The sequence below is a fragment of the Bacillus rossius genome (assembly GCF_032445375.1).
Source record: "Bacillus rossius redtenbacheri isolate Brsri chromosome 9 unlocalized genomic scaffold, Brsri_v3 Brsri_v3_scf9_1, whole genome shotgun sequence".
In the NCBI taxonomy this organism is placed as follows: Eukaryota; Metazoa; Arthropoda; class Insecta; order Phasmatodea; family Bacillidae; genus Bacillus; species Bacillus rossius.
In genome coordinates this window covers 20,429,763-20,449,844 of record NW_026962012.1, presented here as the reverse complement: position 1 = coordinate 20,449,844, position 20,082 = coordinate 20,429,763, and the positions used below count along the sequence as shown (strand labels likewise).

The 20,082-nt window shown below is 36.5% G+C and overlaps 2 protein-coding genes across 4 annotated transcripts in view; one reads left to right on the top strand and one right to left on the bottom strand.

Moving 5' to 3' along the window:
• LOC134542617 (GMP synthase [glutamine-hydrolyzing]) overlaps positions 1-20,082 on the bottom strand; it is a 417,842-nt gene that overhangs the window by 239,004 nt on the left and 158,756 nt on the right. The window lies entirely within an intron of this gene.
• The window catches only part of LOC134542627 (uncharacterized protein CG7065-like), a 135,484-nt gene that overhangs the window by 71,258 nt on the left and 44,144 nt on the right, over positions 1-20,082 (top strand). For all 3 annotated transcript variants that reach the window (XM_063387024.1, XM_063387023.1, XM_063387025.1), the window contains 3 exons: positions 10,883-11,132; positions 14,920-15,033; positions 19,235-19,374. In XM_063387024.1, coding sequence (XP_063243094.1) covers positions 10,883-11,132; positions 14,920-15,033; positions 19,235-19,374 — 504 coding nt within the window. The remainder of the gene's footprint in view (positions 1-10,882; positions 11,133-14,919; positions 15,034-19,234; positions 19,375-20,082) is intronic.

The window sequence follows — 20,082 nt, the reverse complement described above, 5'->3', positions numbered from 1 at the left end:
CCAGCTAGTGTCTACAATGAAATTATCTAATTTATTTAATAGTTTCCTCAATTCTAGCAGAACTCTCCCAGTATCAAGAATTGTGTTACGATACTTGAGTGTGAAAATCAAGGTAAGGTGTTTCAAAGGTACGTTAAATAATAACATCGTAACTTTAGACCTTGAAATAAAAGTGTAATCAAAATCCAAATGTACTGTTTATATTCATTTGTAGTGCGTGTTATGACGGTGACAATACACTTAGACATATATAAAACAACACGTTACATGAAGATTACTTTAAACTACCTTATTCTAAGCTACAGATGAAATTTGATATGACTATCAACTTCAAGCATCGAACAATTCTATTAACACTTGCGTGAGTTGTTTTCACTATCAAATGTTAAATATTTAAATGTAATTTAACGTATTTAGTACAATGTAAATTACACAATAAAATGAAAAGGTAAAATTAGTAAGTTATCAATTTTCAACTAACTCAGTCCTGCAGAGCGTGGACTACTGGGCACGTTCTAGCAGTACTTCTCAGCAAAAGATAATAACACATAATTAAAACATATTATTATACAACCAGATTCCATCTGTACTGATTTCATACTATCATGATTGGGATTGCGATTTTGGGGATTTGATTCTAAATCTAAAGATTAACAAGTTAAGGAATGTTTTCTTTACAGAGGATATCCATTATAATACTAAAGAGTCTAGATTGGTCAAAACAATGTTCATTGCGCTTAAACTGAAATTAGTTCAGGGACTTCTATACAGATAGTCTTCGGTTGATGGGGTAAGGGACCAAACCTTGCTGCAGGATACCCACGAGACGTGAAGGCTATCGGAGACTGCTTGGTTCAACACGTCAAGGACTGCGGTAGTTTTGTAGCTCCTCCGTCCTCTAGCGTGCGGCAGGAATACGCGCCGTAACACCTCCGTCCTTCCGGATATGGGCTGTGACAGGACTGGACTGCGCTACGTTCATCCTTCCCGGGCTTGATCTGTGACTTCTCATTTCGACAGGATTATTCTTTCTTCGTATTACAAACGGTATTCAATCTTCGTAGTAGTCATAGAATATCAAATGAATTTGGTGGTCTCATGAATACGGATTTACTACGATTTCTCTTAAAAGAAATAATTATTTAAAATCTTGGTATTTGAGTATAATCTTCCGTAGATTAAATATCGTTATTCTCTTACAAACTCCACAACTATTTGCACTAGCGGTTTTTTCTAGTCTTCGAATAAATGTTTTAAATTATATATCAGTTTCAAAATGCGTTGCGTTTTAGCTGCTGTCTTGCTCAAGTCTCTATTCGTTCTAAAATAATTTTTTTTTTCCGTCACTAATAAACGATTTTCTTTAGTTTGTTTTAAAACAAAAGATAATAAAATTAATAACCATTTTTGACTATGTTCATTTTTAAATTAATCGTTAATTCAAAATACTACTGCTATACTAACTTTGACAATATTTAAAAATAAAATAAACACGGAGTAATACATAAACAAACAATAATGAAAGAAATTTACAGTCTGGGTTGATCACAGAGTCCAAATAAACATAAGAAATGAAATGTGTATAAAGAAAGTAAGTAAATATTACATGAAATTAAATATTTACTTTCTATAAAGCGTAAATATTGCCTTTATACTGCGAACAAAAAGAAAATGAAGTGACCTCCATTGATGACCATCTCCAATTTGCTTTGCTCCATAACATATGTCCAACCTGTTGCTGAACTTAGGTCAACCTTCGTAATGACTGGTGTTGTGTGTATCTGGCTTCTGTGGGTGTGAGATCACCTGTGAAGGCCCATGAGGGTGCAGAACTCTGGTTATCATATATCCTCCATATCCTGTTCTCTTGGATCGTTCAGCTGTGTGGCTAACTGGTATTGCAGCGAAGGTTTTGAGTGTCAGGAATTGGTTGAGCACGCTCGTCGCCTCTGATCACTGTTTGCATATTTATAATATTTATCCACATGTTTCTAGTTTCTACATTCACAACACGTGTTTTAGTTTCATACAAGTGCGAATTATATATGTGCTAATAAATTATATTCAGTAGTGATTTGAATTGATATTTTGATTAATATTATTTACTATTCGTAAATATTAGTAAAAAAAAAATTGTGTTTATATTTTTTCAAGTGCTCCAATATAATTGAGGTTAACCATCTGTATGTATTATTTATTGATATAAATTAAAATATTATTATTTAATATAATTAATACTAAATATTAATAAATTATTAATGTTAAATATTTATTATTGGTTATTTAATATTTACAAAATAAAGAAATAAATTTAATAAAACATTTAATAAAAAATTTGTAATAAAATTAAAATTGAACATCATATTAATATATTAATTTTTAATATTTATTATTAAATTGAATAAATAATAAATATTTATAAAAAGAAATGAACAAATTTAAAGAAAACTTTTTGATAAAAATGAAAAGTGAATATTTTTAAGAAAATAAATATTTAAATAATGAATAAACTTAATTTAAATTATGTAGTTTATTATTAAATTTATTTTCTTTTAAAATATTAAATAATCAATTATAAATATTTAAAATTAAGAATCTTATAATATTTAGTACAAATTATGTCATATATATTTATTATTCTCTAATTTTTATTTATTTAATTTTTCAAATTTAAACTGAACTTTTTTGACTGTGTTGACTATCTTTTTCCAGCCCTTTTATTAATTTATTGTAATTAATTATTTGCATGCAATTAAAAACTATTTTTTAATTATGCCAAAGAAGTATAACTTCTCACGTACATAAGTACATGCACCCCCTTTTTTTTTTTTTACAGAAATTGTTCAAAATTGTATTACGGTAAGCCAAAATAACTCCTTCAAAGGGCAGTAAAGTATAATGGAGTAGATATTTTTTAAATTTCATTTAAATAGGATTAATAATTTTTCTTTTTAAATTAATATGTTTACAGTAAATTAATTTTTATTTTTAAAGTGTGAAAATTTATCATATAAGAGGTGGTTTTTTTTAAAAAATCTAATGTATTCGGTAAACTTCTTTCATTAAATTCAGATGTATGCAGTAATATTCCCTCCTCTTTTCAACATCAAGACCAACACTATGCTTTAAGTGGTGAGAACGGTGGACTGTAGTTTTTCAAGTCTCATGTAGATAATTTGATGAGGGTACATTTTTTTGATTAAATGTAATTAGTTAATTTTCTCTTAACGTGAATGTTGAGTTTGCAAAATGCCATCAAGACTGTAGGGGTAGTAAAGGAGAATTAGAGGTGGTTTTTCAAAAGCTCCAGTAAACATGTGTTGAAGGTGAAGTGCGTGATAATTGTCGCAGTTCACAGCATGTTATTAGAAGCTGTGGTCTGTGCATTGATAAGCCTGACTGTCAGATAATGGTCAACTGTATTTAAGAGTTCAGTGATTTCATGTAGTATATTGGTGTTAAAATGTAAAAGAGGGGACTAGTAAGTCAACTGTACAAGAACAATCAAATTATGTGGGCTCTTAGTTATATTGTACAAGGGTCATTCAATAAGTAACTAGACAAATCGATGTAGCTCAAAAACGGTTTATTTAATAAATGTGAAACTTTCAAAAGTTTGTTGGCATCCTTGCAATGACTTTGAGTCAGTTGTTGGATAACATTTTGTGAACATAACCATAAACCTAACCACTACTACCAGATGGAGGAACACTGGAGACCTTTCACCCTCTACCAAAACAGAACACGTAACAAAAAAAAAAAAAAATAGTGTTCCACGGGGTGGAGTTTTGGCAACTGCATCGGTCCAATGTATCAACATCTGCATTCACTTTTACCAATGAGCTTCTGAACAAACTTCTCTTTCAGCACCATACCAATTGCTGCTGCTGTGTGTTCGAGAAATACTTAAATACTTATTTATCTAACTGGTTGTACAGAGCTGACTGTCTACGCTGTGACTTATAGAACAGACTGGTAATCAGTGACATCTCCCATCGCAAGTTTATTTTTGATATGTTGTGGTTTGAGACATTTGATCACGGCAGTCCACAAAAAATTTACTTCATTTCCTTGGTAGCTGTTGGGTTTCAAACCAGGCAAGTTAAAAGCAAAATAATGTATTGCAGTGTATACAATTTTCCAGCCTATCACAATCTACTGACTGCATAGCAAAATATTATCCTGATTATAGTGTTGTGTCATTCAAAAAGTAACAAGACTAATTGATGTAGCTCAAAAACAGGTTTTTTTTAATCAAAATATAATTTTACCTATTTTTCAACATACTCCCTTCCCTTAAGTTGCATATACCCCTGGAATGAAATTCTTTTGGTTGCTTTCGGAGCCACATTTGCACCTGAATCTTGACTTCTTCGTTGGAGCCTAATTTTTTGCCACGTAGTGCTTCCTTAAGGGAACCAAACATGTGAAAGTGACGGGGCGAGATCTGGACTGTAAGGAGGGTGTGAAAGAATCTTCCAGCCCAGTTTTTGAATGCATTCTTGTGTTATCTTTTCTGTATGTAGCAGTGCATTGTCGTGAAGCAAAATCCCACCTTTTTTCAAAAGTCCACCACGTTTACTGCGAATTGCAGGCTTTAATTCGTTTTCCAGCATATCAGTGTTGATTGTTCGTTGGTATTCAAGAAAATCACATAAAATAGGGCCTTGTGAGTCCCAGACAAGTGTAAGCATCACTTTACCAGCAGATGGTTGGGTCTTGAATTTTTTTAGCATTGTAGAACTTGTGTGTGTTCATTCAAGACTTTGTCTCTTCGACTTACGCTTGTAATAGTCAATCCATGCCTCATTGACCTGTACAATTCTTTCAAAAAAAAAGCTTCTTTCTCAGTGGAACATCTAGCTTTCAACAGTTTACAGATTTGAAGCCTCGTTTCTTTGTGGGTGTCTGTAAGTTGTCTCTGCACCCATGTCGCGCAGGTTTTCTTGTATTGCAGTTTATTTTGAATGATGTTATGGACATTTTCAACACTTGCAGACACTTTTGCAGCTATAATTTCAACAGTGATTCTTCTCTTGTCTCGGATTATCGCGTCAGTGCGAGATTCAAAGGAAGAAGTGACAACTTCGACTGGTCGACCACTTTGCTGCTCATCACTGATACTTTTAAATTGTAAATGTTCCAACAGGTTAAACAATTGTTGCCATACACTACCTTTAACACCTTCCGTGACTAAAAATGTAATTATGGCACGTTGTTCCTCCACGGTGCTCTCAATCAGACTTTACACCTTGAACTGACTCATTTATAGGTTATGTTTACAAAATATTACTAAACAACTGATCCGAAGTCATTGCAAGAATGTCAAAAAACTTTTGAAAGTTTTCATATTTATTAAATAAACAGTTTTTGAACAACATTGATTTGTTTCGTTACTATTTGAATGACTGTCCTTCATACACTTATATAACACTGTAATGAATTTAACAGTATACAGTTTTGTATGGCCCCAAAGGGAACATATTTCAGCATGCTGTACCAATAAATTGTCTTTAAGTGAAAACTGTCTAAATGATTGTCTTCTGTATTACTTAAGAAACTGTATGATAAATGACCATTCGCTTAATGAACTCGCAAACATGTTTAAGACTTGCCTTGTCACACATTCGCATGCACAGCTCTCTTGTTCAACATGGAATCCAGGGTACTCTCAGACTAATCTTGAAATCATCATCATAACGTATTGCCACAATGGCTCAGGAGTAGAATGTTCTGTACCAATAGAACATCTCGACTAACAATGCCTGACATCATTAAGTACTGTTCAAGCACCCTAGAAGTAACTAGTTCTCAAACCAATAGCAAAGTCAGCTAAGTATGTTTAAAATATACTTTTTTTAGCCACTACACTGTACCTAAAACAAATACTTGTACTTGATTCACTCACAACAAATTCTAATTTATGGTTTATTCACACACCTATCTCTTGCACAAAACTACAATGTCAGGGGTTGGCATTGTCTCATTCATAGCTGCCAAACAACTTATTACAATATCTGGAAAATTTATATTTGCCTGTTTACATTCCAGGAACTTATCATTTTCTCAAGTTTTAAAATATTGTATTATCCGTCAGTCACCGAGCGCGGTGGTGCTTCTCCAATGTGCTGCTTGCAGGAAACACATTGAATTTGTGAGCTGTCTACACTCAGCGTGGGGATGTTATGAGTGTTTTGATGACTTCAGATGTTTGGCATCAATGTCCATTCAACAAATTTAAAAACTTCAATATATTGTGTGTTAATTGTATTGAAAATAATTTGATTACATTTTTTTAATATGCCAGTGATGTTGTGTCCTTGAATGTTACCATGTTACTGTTCATATTTTAAAGTGAAATAATATGTTGTTGATATACTATATTAACTAGTAATAGGCCTAATAACACTATCGAACAATAGCAGACTTCTGTAAGGCATTGCCTTAGGAAATATTTTTCTACCCTTAAAAAATAAGGGTAGAAAAAATAATATGATATTTTGGTGAGCATAGCTGCTTGTGGCTACAGGCTGTGTATGGCAGGCATGGTTACTTCATACTTTTAAGACAACAGTTCATTGCCATTTCCGGTAACAGATACAAGTGAAAATTCTCATTGTTTCTCAAATCATGGTGAGTCATGATTGTTCAGTTACCTTTTTATTCATTGCAGTTAGTTGATAAAGGTAAACAAAAAATTATTGAAATCACTGTATGCCACCTACATCTACTGTGGTACACCTACATCATAAATTTCTTACTTACAGAGTTGTTTTTCAAGAATTAATTTCAGCATTACTAATACAATAAATTTAACTTAACATAATTACTTCGAACACACTCAGATTTTTTAAAAAAAATAAATAGCATCAATTTTTGGATTGCAGTTCAAATCGGAGATAATGGAATAAAACATAAATAACTTCATTAAACAAAAGTAACTACTTAGCATTTATTATGTTCTTGATGATATTACGAAATAAAAAAAAACATTTCCAATTGAACTTTAAAAAACAGTTTTTCCTATGGAACAGCTCTAAGTATTGCCACACACTCGAAAGTTGTAGCACCACCAAATATGGCGGTTAACTGCTACTGCTTTGAATTCAAGTTCTTTGTTCTTGAAACACAACAAAACTTCCTTTCACATACACTACATAGTAAATTATAGTTCAAGTATGTCTTCTCTAAAAACAAGATTATATACCTTCAGTATCTTACAGCTGAGTAACTGATTTATAATTAAGTTCAGGTGTCTTCTGATAATGTGATGTTGTATTAGCAAACATTTTCTCGTGCAGAAAAATGTAGTTGTGCAGCTCAAAGTATACGTGCTTCTGCAATGAAGGCTAGAAAAGTTATTTCATAAAAATTTTCCAAAACGGTCGCAAACACTAGAGAATGTGTTTGACAAAAAAAAAAAACTAAATACTTCTCGTTAGATGAAAAACAATTTTACACTACAACAGCATTGCTTTGGACATTAAAGACAAAGAATAATAATTCCTGGAAGTTTTGTTACCTAAATAATAAATAATAAGATAATGCTACAGCTGCCAAACCTTCAATTGTACAGCTTTCAGCATCTGTCGGTGAGCATCCTGGTATTTAGCATTGAAGTATATTAGTTTTGTTAAATGACAGTGTTTTTAACAACACACAACACAGATGGTTTAAAACTAAACAGCAGTTAGAAAAATCATGTATTCTGATATATGTATATATTTTGCAATTTTCAGACCAAAATAATATAAATTGAGGCGGTCTACGTAAAACGGGCGTATAAGCAAAAATGATGTTTTGAGAAAACACAAAAAGAATATTTCATTGCTTTCTCCTGTTGTCATAGTAATCATTATTCCTGTAATTTAAATTTAATATAGATACTAGATCTATATGAAAACACAGTCAATGAGTTTAAAACAAATCAAACGAATGTGTTTTTTTTTTAATAAATAAAAAATGTTTGCCATGTTATACGCCCTTTTTAGCCAGAACACCTTTTTTATATAAAAAGGTTAGTAAAAAAAGGCATAGTAAAGAGATCAAACCATATTTATTTGTTATAATAATAAAAATTGACATATAAAAAAGGGAAAAATTTAAAAGTTGGAAAATTGTTCATATCTGTCAAGAATAAATCAAAGAAAACAGTTTATATTCTACGTTAACTCAGTTCGTTTGTTTGTCATTATGCTTTCTTACTTTATCCATTTTGAGAAATCATTGTTTCAATAAAGTCCACATCCTCTTCCTGTAAAAAACGGAATAAACATTTAACATCATTAACTTTAAGTTGGTTTACTTGTGGGTAAGGACACCTTTGAGTCGTAACGTTGCGAAAATCTCCAATCTGATGAATAGGCCGCCAATAACTGAACACTTCAAACTGTCCAGAAAAAGTTTTTGAACACAGCAGAGCACCATTTTGTAATGATTTGATTATGACATATTTCATGAGAGTAAATTTGATTTTATTTCTTGAGACAGGTTTCTTCAGAAATAAATTATTTAAAAAAGGTTCCCAGTCTTGCAGAAGTTCTGGATCCATAAGGACTTCAAAGGGTGAAGGGTTTGTTCTGCACTCTGACATTGCTGTTAAATAAGGCTTCGGATTTCCAATCACTTCATTATTTTTTATTTTGTTCCTGATCAAACCAAAGTTTCTATCGCATTGCGAGAAACTGTGTCCTCTAACAGGGAAAAGTTGCATTACATTTTTTTTAAATGTCCTTGCAAACCAAGAAGTGAACTTACACATTAGAAAATTTCTATTTTGGCCACCTGTGGCATCAGAAAGTAAAACAACTGTAGAAATATCAGGGAACTTTTCAATTTGCTTTTTTAAACAGTCATACAAGAAACAAATAACTGAATTAGGATTTTTAACACCATCACATTCAGTGAATGCGTAACAATAGCTTGAATCATCATTAAACACATGAATATTGAAGCAATAAAGCCAGAACATCCTTTTATAGAACTGGTTGTTAACGTTCAACTTTGGGATTGGATGGTTCTGGGAGTAATCAAACTCAAGAGTGAGTGTTGTTGAGTTTTCTTGCTGGCTTTTAGCAATGTAATCATTACGGATTTCCTTCCTCTTTAATGCCTTCCTTCTATGTAGTTCATACATGGGTTGGCAAGGATCATTTGGATTACTTTTTAACTTGTTTTTGCATTCTTCACAAAAATCGCAAACATCAGTTTTTGGTTTTCGGGCAGCATAGGAAAATTTAGTTTTAAAATATTCATAGTAGGTCTTATACGACATTTTTAGATCCTTATTAGTTTGATTTTTGTAGTAGTCCTTGAACATTTCATATAATGTTTTAATGTTGAGCATACAGTTGTCAAAGTATAACAAGTTTGTTTTAGCTTTACAATAATGACTTTCATCATGTGGAATCGATTTAAGATGATCACCCATTAGCGAAATAACATCATCAGGAGTATTATGTGGTCTATTATCATGAGTACCTCGCTTTTCTTCGAAAGAATCATTGGACAGAAGTTTGCCCTGTACAATACGCAATCGTTTCTCTGAAATTTGAAATAAATTTAGTATAAACTTTCTACAAACGGATAGCTTACTTCCACCGACATAAATTACATAGTTCCATAAATTTTCTCTTGGTCTTTTTAAGTTTACAGTCTTTTTTTTAGGGCCTTCCGACTTTTCCATACACCGAGCCAAATAAGCATCTTGAAGGCTTTTTGATTGGCCGCAATAAAAAGCATCGAATACTTCAACCTGGTTTTCAAATGACACATTTTGATAGCATTTACTACTACAACAGTTTTCAATGACAGAATGAACTTTAGAATCAACACTTTTACCTTTACTAGTTGTATAGCCTAGGCCAAGAGAGCGTTTACGTTTCACTTCCTCATGAAATTTATTTTTGTGTTTGTTTATTATTTTTCTTGTTCTTTTCTTCTTAACTTGAACTATTTCACTTTCATCACTTTCATTAGAGTCACTCATTTTAACTATTAATAATATAGATAAGCAGCATCACACAGGACTATCAAAACATAACATAACCACAAAACAAGAAAACCTGACTGTGAAAACCAGCTGACATCACCTCACAAAAACAGGTGTACCAACTTCAATTTTCAAGATATTGCGATGAAACTTGCACCACTGAATTCTACACGAAATGGCGAATCAAATAAAGCGATCTGCGTAAAAAGGGCGTATGGACCCATACGCCCGTTTTACGTAGACCGCCTCAATTGATGAAAGTTCATTTTTTAACATCAATTTTGCTGTAATCCAAGTTATAGACTTGGATTCTCAATACTTAAAAAAAGTGAAAAATTAAAGTTTCAAAAAAACAAAAACAAATTCTCACAAAAATTAGTGTTACCTATCACAAACTGCGATAAATGCACGTCCCTAACTATGGTAATTAAAAACCACATTAATAGTAATTCCCCCATTTTTTCACTACTAGGAAACAGTTAAAAAAAAGAATGTGATATTGCATTGTAATATTCAGAAAGTATGTATATATGAATCGTGTCTGTATCCATAAATATTTTTGTAGATAAATAAACTTTATACTGTTAAAAAGTACCCTGAACATTAAAACATTATAGAGACTATGTAGTTGTTTATCCTGTGGCCTGGGTATTTATTGCATATTGGTGGATAATGTAACTGTGGCTGATGCTGGATAAATGTCATTCTCGTGGAACCTGGTTGTTCAGTAACACTGTACGAGCGGAAGCTACTGGGACTGGTGTGTTATCGGCCAAGTGACATGACAGTTGTGAACTACAGAGATGTATATACTGGCTGAGGAGCGTGTGTCACCTCAGCTAGACGGCCGGTCGGCAGGAGAGGCAGTGAGGGGCCCTGGTTGGTCGGCAGGATGAAGCGGCGGAGGCGGAGCAGCTGCTGAGCATCAAGGTGCCGACGACAGACAACTCGTACGGCCACGTGTTCTCGGTGCGCGTCGAGGGAGACACGGGGCGATGGCGCTGCCACCTGTGCGACATCGTGGTGGTGGGGCAGGCGCACGTGGGCACGCACATCCAAACCAAGAAGCACCAGGTGCGCATGACCATGCCCGTGCACCCGGCCGGCCTCTTCACGCGCTTCTACAACAAGGCAGACGAGGGTGAGTTGTACGAGGATGTTTAGTAATGTTTTGGAATATACTGTCTGAAATTTCAGCCATTTTGGACGAGCAGTTGTTTTTTAATAATTGTTTGCGTGAGTCTCTGCATAATAGTTAGGAGGGTGGTCAAGCAGTTCAAACCGCAGTTCGTAGATTTTCACTATGGCAACCTCTGAGGTGTGAGCTGGTGCATTGTTCTGGTGAAACAGATTTTTTTGTTTCTGCAAATGTGATATTTTTCTGCAATTTCTGCCTTCAGCTTGTCAAGTAATGATGCATAGTTATGTTATTCTTTTTCCAAAATAATTTACTAAGACGATTCCATGACTAGCCTAGAAAACAGTATCTCTGTTTTTTCTCCGGCCAAAGGAGAAAATTTTCTTTTCTTTGCATTTTTTGGAGCTGATTCTCCCTTCGCAGTTTTTGGTGTCGCAGACGTTTGTCACCCGAGCTGGTGTGGTCATGCTTGAATTGAGCTGCGCGAAGTATCCCTGTGGTAACTGATGGCGCAGAGTTGCCATGCACGCTGTCCAACTCGTCTTCAATTAGCGTAGGCGTATTGCCTTTCAAAAACAAATATTTAATGACATTTCGATACACATTATTTTTCATTTTCACAAAAATGTGCGCATCGACTCACAAAAACGATGGTTAAAAAACAACTGCTCGTTCAAAATGGCTGAAATTTCAGACAGTATATTCCAAAACATGACTAAACACATTCCCCAATTTTTTTTGACAAGTGCTGCCATCTTCATGTAGAGGTCAGAAATTTTTCAGACAACCCTCGTATTATTAGTAGGAAATTTTTTTTAATATAAATAGTTTACAATTTGTATTTGATTTGACCTTAAATACTAATATTTTTATATAACAAATATTCGATGGTTACGAATATTATACAGTATACCTCATAGGTTTGTCATATAGCAACGTTTGCTGTTAAAGGTTAAGTAATTTGTGCAATATAAATATCCAATTGTTTCTTTTTTTAACGGACTGCATAGTCAGAAACATTAACCTTTTTTTCTTTTAAATATACAAGTATTCAAAGTTATTCATCACTGTCTTGTAAAACTGTAGCAGAATACAAAAATCTAATATTTGCGATATTTTAAACTTGAAAATGAATAAAATAATAATTAGACTGTTAGCTTATGTCAACATGAACATTCATTACGTAAAGCATACTAAAGAAACCAAGAAATGTCAGCTGCTGAGAATCCATAAGAAAGAGGACACACATGTAGGACTTCTAGGCCTATAGTATTTCTGTAATACGTAATTAAAACTAGCCTCTCATAAGCCATAATTTCATTAACACTTTTGCTTAGTAATTGTAGTTTTCCTAGGTCAAGTCCAAAGATTCCTAAGTTTAGGACTGAGACTAATTTTCTCATCTAAAAACAGTTTTAATACTGATTCAAGCGTGCCCCTATGTTTGACTCTTACTTTTTGTAATTTTGTCTACATGGTTGTAAAACTGGTTTGATTATTTTTAAAATACAAAGTGGTTTTTTAAATTATTGTTCCTATTTCAGTCACTTAGTACAGTAAAATAGGCTAAAATTTATTGTGTGAATCCAAGTTAGCAGCTTTGAAAGACCTATGCTTACTGCTCAGTGCATTAGAAACTGCAAACTTTCAGCCCGTTTTAAGTTCTTGCCTTATAACTCGTAAAGTTTGTGTTCTAGGAAAAATGGTAATCATACCTTTTTAGAAATAATTTAATTTGCAACAATTTGAGCCAAACCACATCTCTGAACGTCTAATAATTCCCAGATACAGCATTTCAAACTTTTGCCATATTTTACGAAAAGTATACAATCCGCACGCAGCGACCATCGTGCGACAACTGTCTTGCACCACGCAGTTACTTTCCTTTACAAAGTTAGAAACTAAGGGAGGCAACCAGGTGGGCCAACTGACCAATCACAGAACAGTACTGTATTCAGTAATTGACCATATAGGGAAATTGCGTTGGTGAAAATTATTCTCTGAAAGTCTGGAAATCCACGTCACCCTACATCATGGTTCGCCTGATTGGGTGGCTGAAGAAGCACCCAGCGAACCTTCTGGGCTATTGCTGCGCATTTGTGCGCCCACGTGATAGGTTTTCCAGCGATGCATTTCTTAGATAAAAAAAATTACTTCCGGGTGCCAGCATGTTTTCTTTCTTTCAAACCTTCTAGAATATTCTAGAATGTTGCAGTCTTGCTGTAAAAACGTAAAGAATAAACATATTAATTTTAACTGACTAACAAATTAGAGTGAAAGAATAATAATAAAAAATATTACATTCAGCTTCGTGTAAAACCTAACCCGAACTAATAATATTTAATTTAGCACAATTAAAGTACTTGAAATGCCTATGCACAATAAAAGAAACATGAGTATTAATTAATTATGTACAAAAAATATTATGCAAATTAGTTAAAATATTATATTAGGGCAGAAGTGTGCTATGTCACAAGCAGCAAACCAGAACACTTACATGTGATGCATTGCAACAACTTGCAATAATTTGTAAAAAAGTTTTAACAAAATATCTTATCTACTACCAGACAAAAATTAAGATGCAAAGGCTCACATCTCTGTAAATTTAAGTTAAACAAAATTAACAAACTATGATTAATCTTGAACAGGCCATGATTATTTTTTTTGGATAATGGGCATACACCTTAACTTGAAAACTATTTGCGTACAAGACCTGCATTTGAAAAATGAGAGGCAAGCATGATAATATTGCTAGCACCAACACCACTCAGTTGCCAATTAATTGCAAAATAATCTATCAAATTCCAAATTGCAGAGTACTAAAAATTTAAGCATCTCTTAAGAAAGATACAGTGACAGCGTGTGTCTTAGATGCAAATGTGAAATTTAACTACCCTTACTTACCAATTTACAAAAGAATGCAATTAAGATAAGGACCATTATAGAGATCTAAAAATGTTTGTGTCTAAATTATTAAATGTTTGTATTATAGTACTCTATAAATGTTTTAATGGTTCTAACTATAAAAACTATAGTACAATTGAAAAACTATGCTTAGGTTTAGGCTCCAGCATTTAACACTGTGAAAATAAAATGACTTGAGTGAACTACTTGCACTATTGTTGAGAGCAAACAAAAATAATTCACAATTCTGACGATGCTAATACCACTGTTGCACACTGCTGCAGTAATTTGCATATTAAAATTGACACAATTTTTTTATGTTATGTACAAGAGTTTACATAAATTTGCATAACACCTTCGGTAGTTATGTAAAATCACAGTTAATGATCAGTTTGATATTTTGTGCACAAACTTCCAAAATTGAGTTGCAAATGAGCAAGTCCATTTTTCAGCTGAAAACGAACTGTGAAATGATATGCCAGTTACTGGCACTGAACTTGCTCACTGCCTTCAGTGCAGTCCATGCTGGGATCACGAAGGTAGCCATTCGGTCTCCCGACATGATGTTGCCCGAGTGCGGCCTCCCCGTACAGCCTCGGCCGCTGCACAACTTGCTCCTGGCCCAGCACCGGGCCGTACAGTGGCGCGGTAACACTCACTGCACCAAAAAAAAAAATAAAGTACTTGAAAAATACTGGTAAAATAACTGCAGTAATGAAAACAACTATACAGAAGAAATAATTTAATAAATCCAAAAGTAAATAATGCATTTTTTTAAAAATCACAGAGTTAGCATCTAAAAGAATAATTGACTGAAACTAGTTATTCAGAAACTGAAGGTAGAACAGAAAGAGCGGAATGAGACACGTGTGTGGGGCTGGCGCAGGGGGCGGGGCGGCGCGGGACCGGCAGCCGGCCCCCCCGGGCTGCGAGGACTCCCTGCAGCCCAGCACCCAGCTGCAGGCGGCGCTGGACCGCCACGCTTCCACGCCCCTCATCGGTGAGTGTCCACTGTGTTCAAGCCACAGTCAATGAAAAGCTGTAGAGGGAAATGGAAGGAACACAATTTTTGACTTTGGGACTTTGTTTGGACTAGTAAGGAGGTAAACATACTAAAAGTCCCCACTTCTAGGTGGTGAGCGGGAGGGAGGGGGGGCATGTAGAAGGTCCCTTTTTTCAGTTTTTCTCTTATATCTCGGAAACTATACGCTCTAGTGAAAAGACCAATCTATACTAAAATAAAGCTGATAAAATTGTCCACAAAGTCAAAAATTGTGTTCCTTCCATTTCCCTCTACACCCTCTTTTGAGCATTCATCGACTGGACTATTAGTCACCAAAATCTGATGCTTGTAATTGGATATTATTGATCACCGTAAAGTATCAAATAGTTAAAAAATGTATATGGGATTTTAATGAGGGTGAAGTTTGTAACAACCTAGACTAGTGCCCTCCTCAATCATCTACATTAACATTTAGTTTGTGACTCACGTAGGTTTTCATCGTCCAGTTCATTTCTGCAAGTGTTCACGAAACATGCATGTCCGCTCCAGGCCAAAGATTTTGAGCTAGATGAGCTGATACATTTTAAAGCCCACTGCAATGGTTAGTATAGACAAACATTTCCCCTTGACGTCTATTTTTGAAAATCAGATCATTACCGTACGGTAAAAACTTATTTTTCCCGAAGGGTGCTGGGAGCCGAAGTCCGAACAACCTTCGCATCGAACGCTGCACTGCGGAAGCAGCGGCTAATCACATCATGCCGATTACAAAATGTTGCTAAAAAGAATTGGGTATGAAAATAAATAAAATATATTAAATAAACACTGTAAACTTTCATGAAACTTAAACAAATGCAACTCAGAACAAAACAAAACCAGGAATTTACATAAATAAGGATGTAAACAAGAAAATAGAAGCTGTGAAAATGATAACTGAGAGAGCCGAAAAAAAAAAGTTGTAGCTCCCTGTACTAATATTCCTGCACAATATTTCCCTCGAATACTGACTAGCTTCTTAACTACGTATGCATATTTCCCGATGCTTTAATTTTTCTGACAATTCTTTAAATATGTCTCATACAAACAAGCAATTGCTGCTGATGGCTTTAACATTTTTCTCTGTTCCCATGTCAAAGAATTTTTTTAATAGGTGGCTCCAGATTTATTCCCACTTCTTCATCTGATTACAATGTTTTTGTCACTTCAATTTCTCAAAACTCAAATTTCTCCTTCCCAGACGCATCTCACCCACTCGGGGAACTCTGGCTGAGATGGTTCATGGATTGCCATAATGCAGCACTTATTTTCTCCCAAAAAAAAAAAATTCAATGTTAGGCAACTGTGACATAAACCAGGAGAAGAAAATGGTGACTTACATAGAACATCCTGATGTACATTTGGCTAAAATCAAGAAGTGCTTATGGGGGAAAATGTTGTATTAAATTAATATTATCATGGTGTCACAGAGACCCCTTCTCAAGCATTACAGATAAAAAAAAGAAAATTAAAAAAAAAAACATTGTGCCAAACGGAGCACAGCTAGACACCATATTAACTGCAATATCAGTTAACAAATACTTGCATTAAATTACTTTCTAAAATTTTCCCTCTTAAATTCTCGCAAAAAATATTCCACACAACAAGCTGACATCTTTACCATGTTGATATTACATGACTCCCGACTAGCACTATAAACACAACGATCCTCATCCTCCTCGAATCCAACTCCTGCTTTGCTGGAACACTGACTTTTAAAAGTGGTGCTATGCCACGTACATATTGGAGCTAGCTGGACAGTGGCTCTCTCTACTGCTCATCTCGTACTGCTCACCTCTGTCCAACACACTGCCTCGCACTACTCACTCTCCCCTCCCCGTGTGGTGTACGGGTTAGAATATCACCACAGCCGACCCGTGCTTGTCGTAAGAGGCGACTAATCGGAATGCGTACGAGACCTGTCATTTGTCCGGACTTTCACATCATACTCCTTTTTTTCTTCTCTTTCTCTCTCTCTCTCTCTCTCTCTCTCTCTCTCTCTCCCCCTCTCCCTCTCTCTCCCTCTCCCTCTCTCTCTCTCTCCCTCCCTCTCTCCCTTTACATTCCACCGGGTCCCGTCGTACCTTCCTATTCTTCGGCATCGTCTCAGGCTAGGGCGTTGCACTCCTTCCTAATGAGGGCCTATCCTCAAAACTGAGTGCTGCCTCCAACTAGTGTGACCATACTTGGTGCCTTTGCCAGTGACGGTTTAGCGATCCCTTCTCACTGTCCCAGCAGGCAAGTTTAGGTGCGGAGCCGGTATCATGCACATGTACACCCACGTAGCACCACTGGTGCCGCCCTGGCGGGGGGGGGGGGGGGGTGTCTGTGTGGCCGACATGCCCGCGCAGCCCTACCCGCTGGGGCGACGTGTTACCGCTGTGCAGGGGAGGCCGGTGTAATCAACCACAAGTCCCCTAAATGGCACCTCGGGTGACCTCTATAGTGGGGAGCCTGGAGGTTTTCCCAGGTAGGGGAATAAAACCGGCCTCGCCCAGGATGTACGACTTGTCCCTGGTTTGCCCCGGTGCACATGCTCACGTGCTACTGGGTCAGTGATTCACAGTGAATAGCGGTGAAGGGTAGCTGATCCTAAGTACAGCTTAGGCCTGTGGGAGGTTGGTTCCATCTCCACACGGCACAAACCGTGGGGTATTCCAACTGCTGGCTTCTTTTCTTTCTCCCCCTGAACGGCAGGCTGACTCCGACAGTCCTATTAGGGGGGACTTATACCATGGCATTCTCTCGTACTGCTCACCTCTGTCCAACACACTGCCTCGCACTGCTCTCTCTCCCCACCAGTGCTAGGCTGGACAGTTGCACTCCCTACTGCTCGTCTCGTACTTCTCACCTCTGTCCAACACACTGCCTCGCACTGCTCACCTCTGTCAAACACACTTCTTTGCACTGCTTACTCGTCCGTTGCACACAGCACCAGCCTGACGCACCAGTCTCCTCACACGAAGACTTTCACTTTTCGACCTTGTTTGCTCTACAAGGGCCCATCGCCCTCTTCACTGCAGCGGAGTTTTGCATAACCTTATTTATACCCTAATTCCCCTATCTGGAATGGTCTTGTACCTCTTTGAATTGGTCAAGTTGACACCTAGAGCTGCCACAAGATTGGTGTCATAGTTACGAAGATCCACCTTGCGCCATGGAAGTGTAATTGGGGATGGGGGTAAATAGGTGCTGGTTCTAAGCCGACATGTAATGTTTGATAGATGACTACTCTACCAGAGGGCCTCTGTACCAGCCGAGTGGTAGCAGGCCGAAAGACCGGCCTCGCGACCCCGCCTCATGTATGCTCGTAACACTATTAACTGACAGTGTCCTTGTTAACTGCACTTTTGTAAGTTTTCCACTACTTTTATTAACTTGCAGTGTCTCCAAGTAAGATACATGAGTTAAGTCACCTGTATTGAGCCATTACATCTACTGTTACCAGGATATATGCAGGAGTTACTTAGCTTGTATTAAGCCCTCTACTTCTTCTATTTAGATACAGTTGCACCAGAAAAAATTCAGGAGTTATGTCACCTGTATGAAGCCATCCATGTCATCTATTAACTGGCCATGTCTCTTAGAAAGAGATAGGAGTTAAGTCGCCTGTATTATGCTATCCAGTGCCACTATTAACATACAGTGTTGTCATTAAAGATACATAGGTTAAGTCACTTGTATTAGGCTCTCCAATGCTTCCATTAACTGGCAGAGTCTTCAGAAAAGTTACAGGAAAATAGTTGCCTGTATCAGGTTGTCCACTGCTTCTATTATCTGGCAATGACTTCAGAAAATTTATAATATTTTAGTCACGAATGAATATATAACCCTCGACTGCTTCTATTAATATGCGATGTCTTCAGGAAAGATGCAGCACTTATGTTGCCTTTACCAAGCCCTTAATTTTTTTTTCTATTAACTGGCCGTTTTCTATTCAAGTAACATCTGTAGTCGCATGTATTAGGTTGGTTGCTTCGTTGTACTAACTGATTGTGTTTCCAGGAGTGTCCCACAAGGTAAGCCCTCCACCGCTCCTGTTAAGTGGCCGTCGTCTCCAGGGAAGTTGCACTACTGTATTGTGAATGGGCTCCAGAGTCGGGACTGGCTGTGGTGGTAGAGTGCTGGAGTGCTGGGGAGTGCGGAGGCGACGGGGTTGCAGGCCTGGAGTACGTGGTGGAGATCGACCCTGAGGAGGGCGGCAAGGAGCCCACGTACGTGTGCATGCTGTGTGACAAGAAGGGGGACCCGCGGGTCGTCATGGCTCACCTCAACAGCTTCAACCACTGCAGCAAGTACATCGTGAGTGCCCAATAACTAGGGGCCTGTTCTTTTCGCGATCGCGATTAAACGACGATAAACGTGAAATCACCGTTAAATACAGTTTTTACGTGAAATCGCCATAACACAGGGTTTTTACACGAAATTTTGTATTAAAACGCGAAATCGCAGTGTTTTTAAGCGAAATTTAAATCTGGGTAAAAGACTTGTCTCGTCAATGGTAAACAAACACCGCAACATGGCCGCTACTGAACATTAATCATAAATGCACTAAAGCAAACAAAAGCTTACACACGCTCACGTTACAATGTTAAACCCAAAAATATACTGTAAAAATACGCAAAACTACTGCGTTTATTTTCCTTTCCGACATAATGTTTGGATATATAAGACAAAGTTTTAAAGCGTACGCACACCGCTCGGGGCACTGACGTCAGCTTGTAACAGCGACACCGTATAAATACAAAAGCAAACAGATGATTGGGCGAACGGTGTTTGGAACAGCCTTACGTGAGTGGCCATATCACGTCAGCCAAGGGGGCTGGCATATAGTTGGAACAGCGTCGTAGTATCAAGCAGATTATCGGGCGAACCAGGCACAAGCATTTTAAATCGCGCCAAAAAGCGGAAAAATGTAAACAAACATTAATTTTCGAATGGTGTGACGATGATGATTAGTTGGCCAACAGTTTTTTTATAGATTTTGTTGAGTCGTTACCATAACGCCGA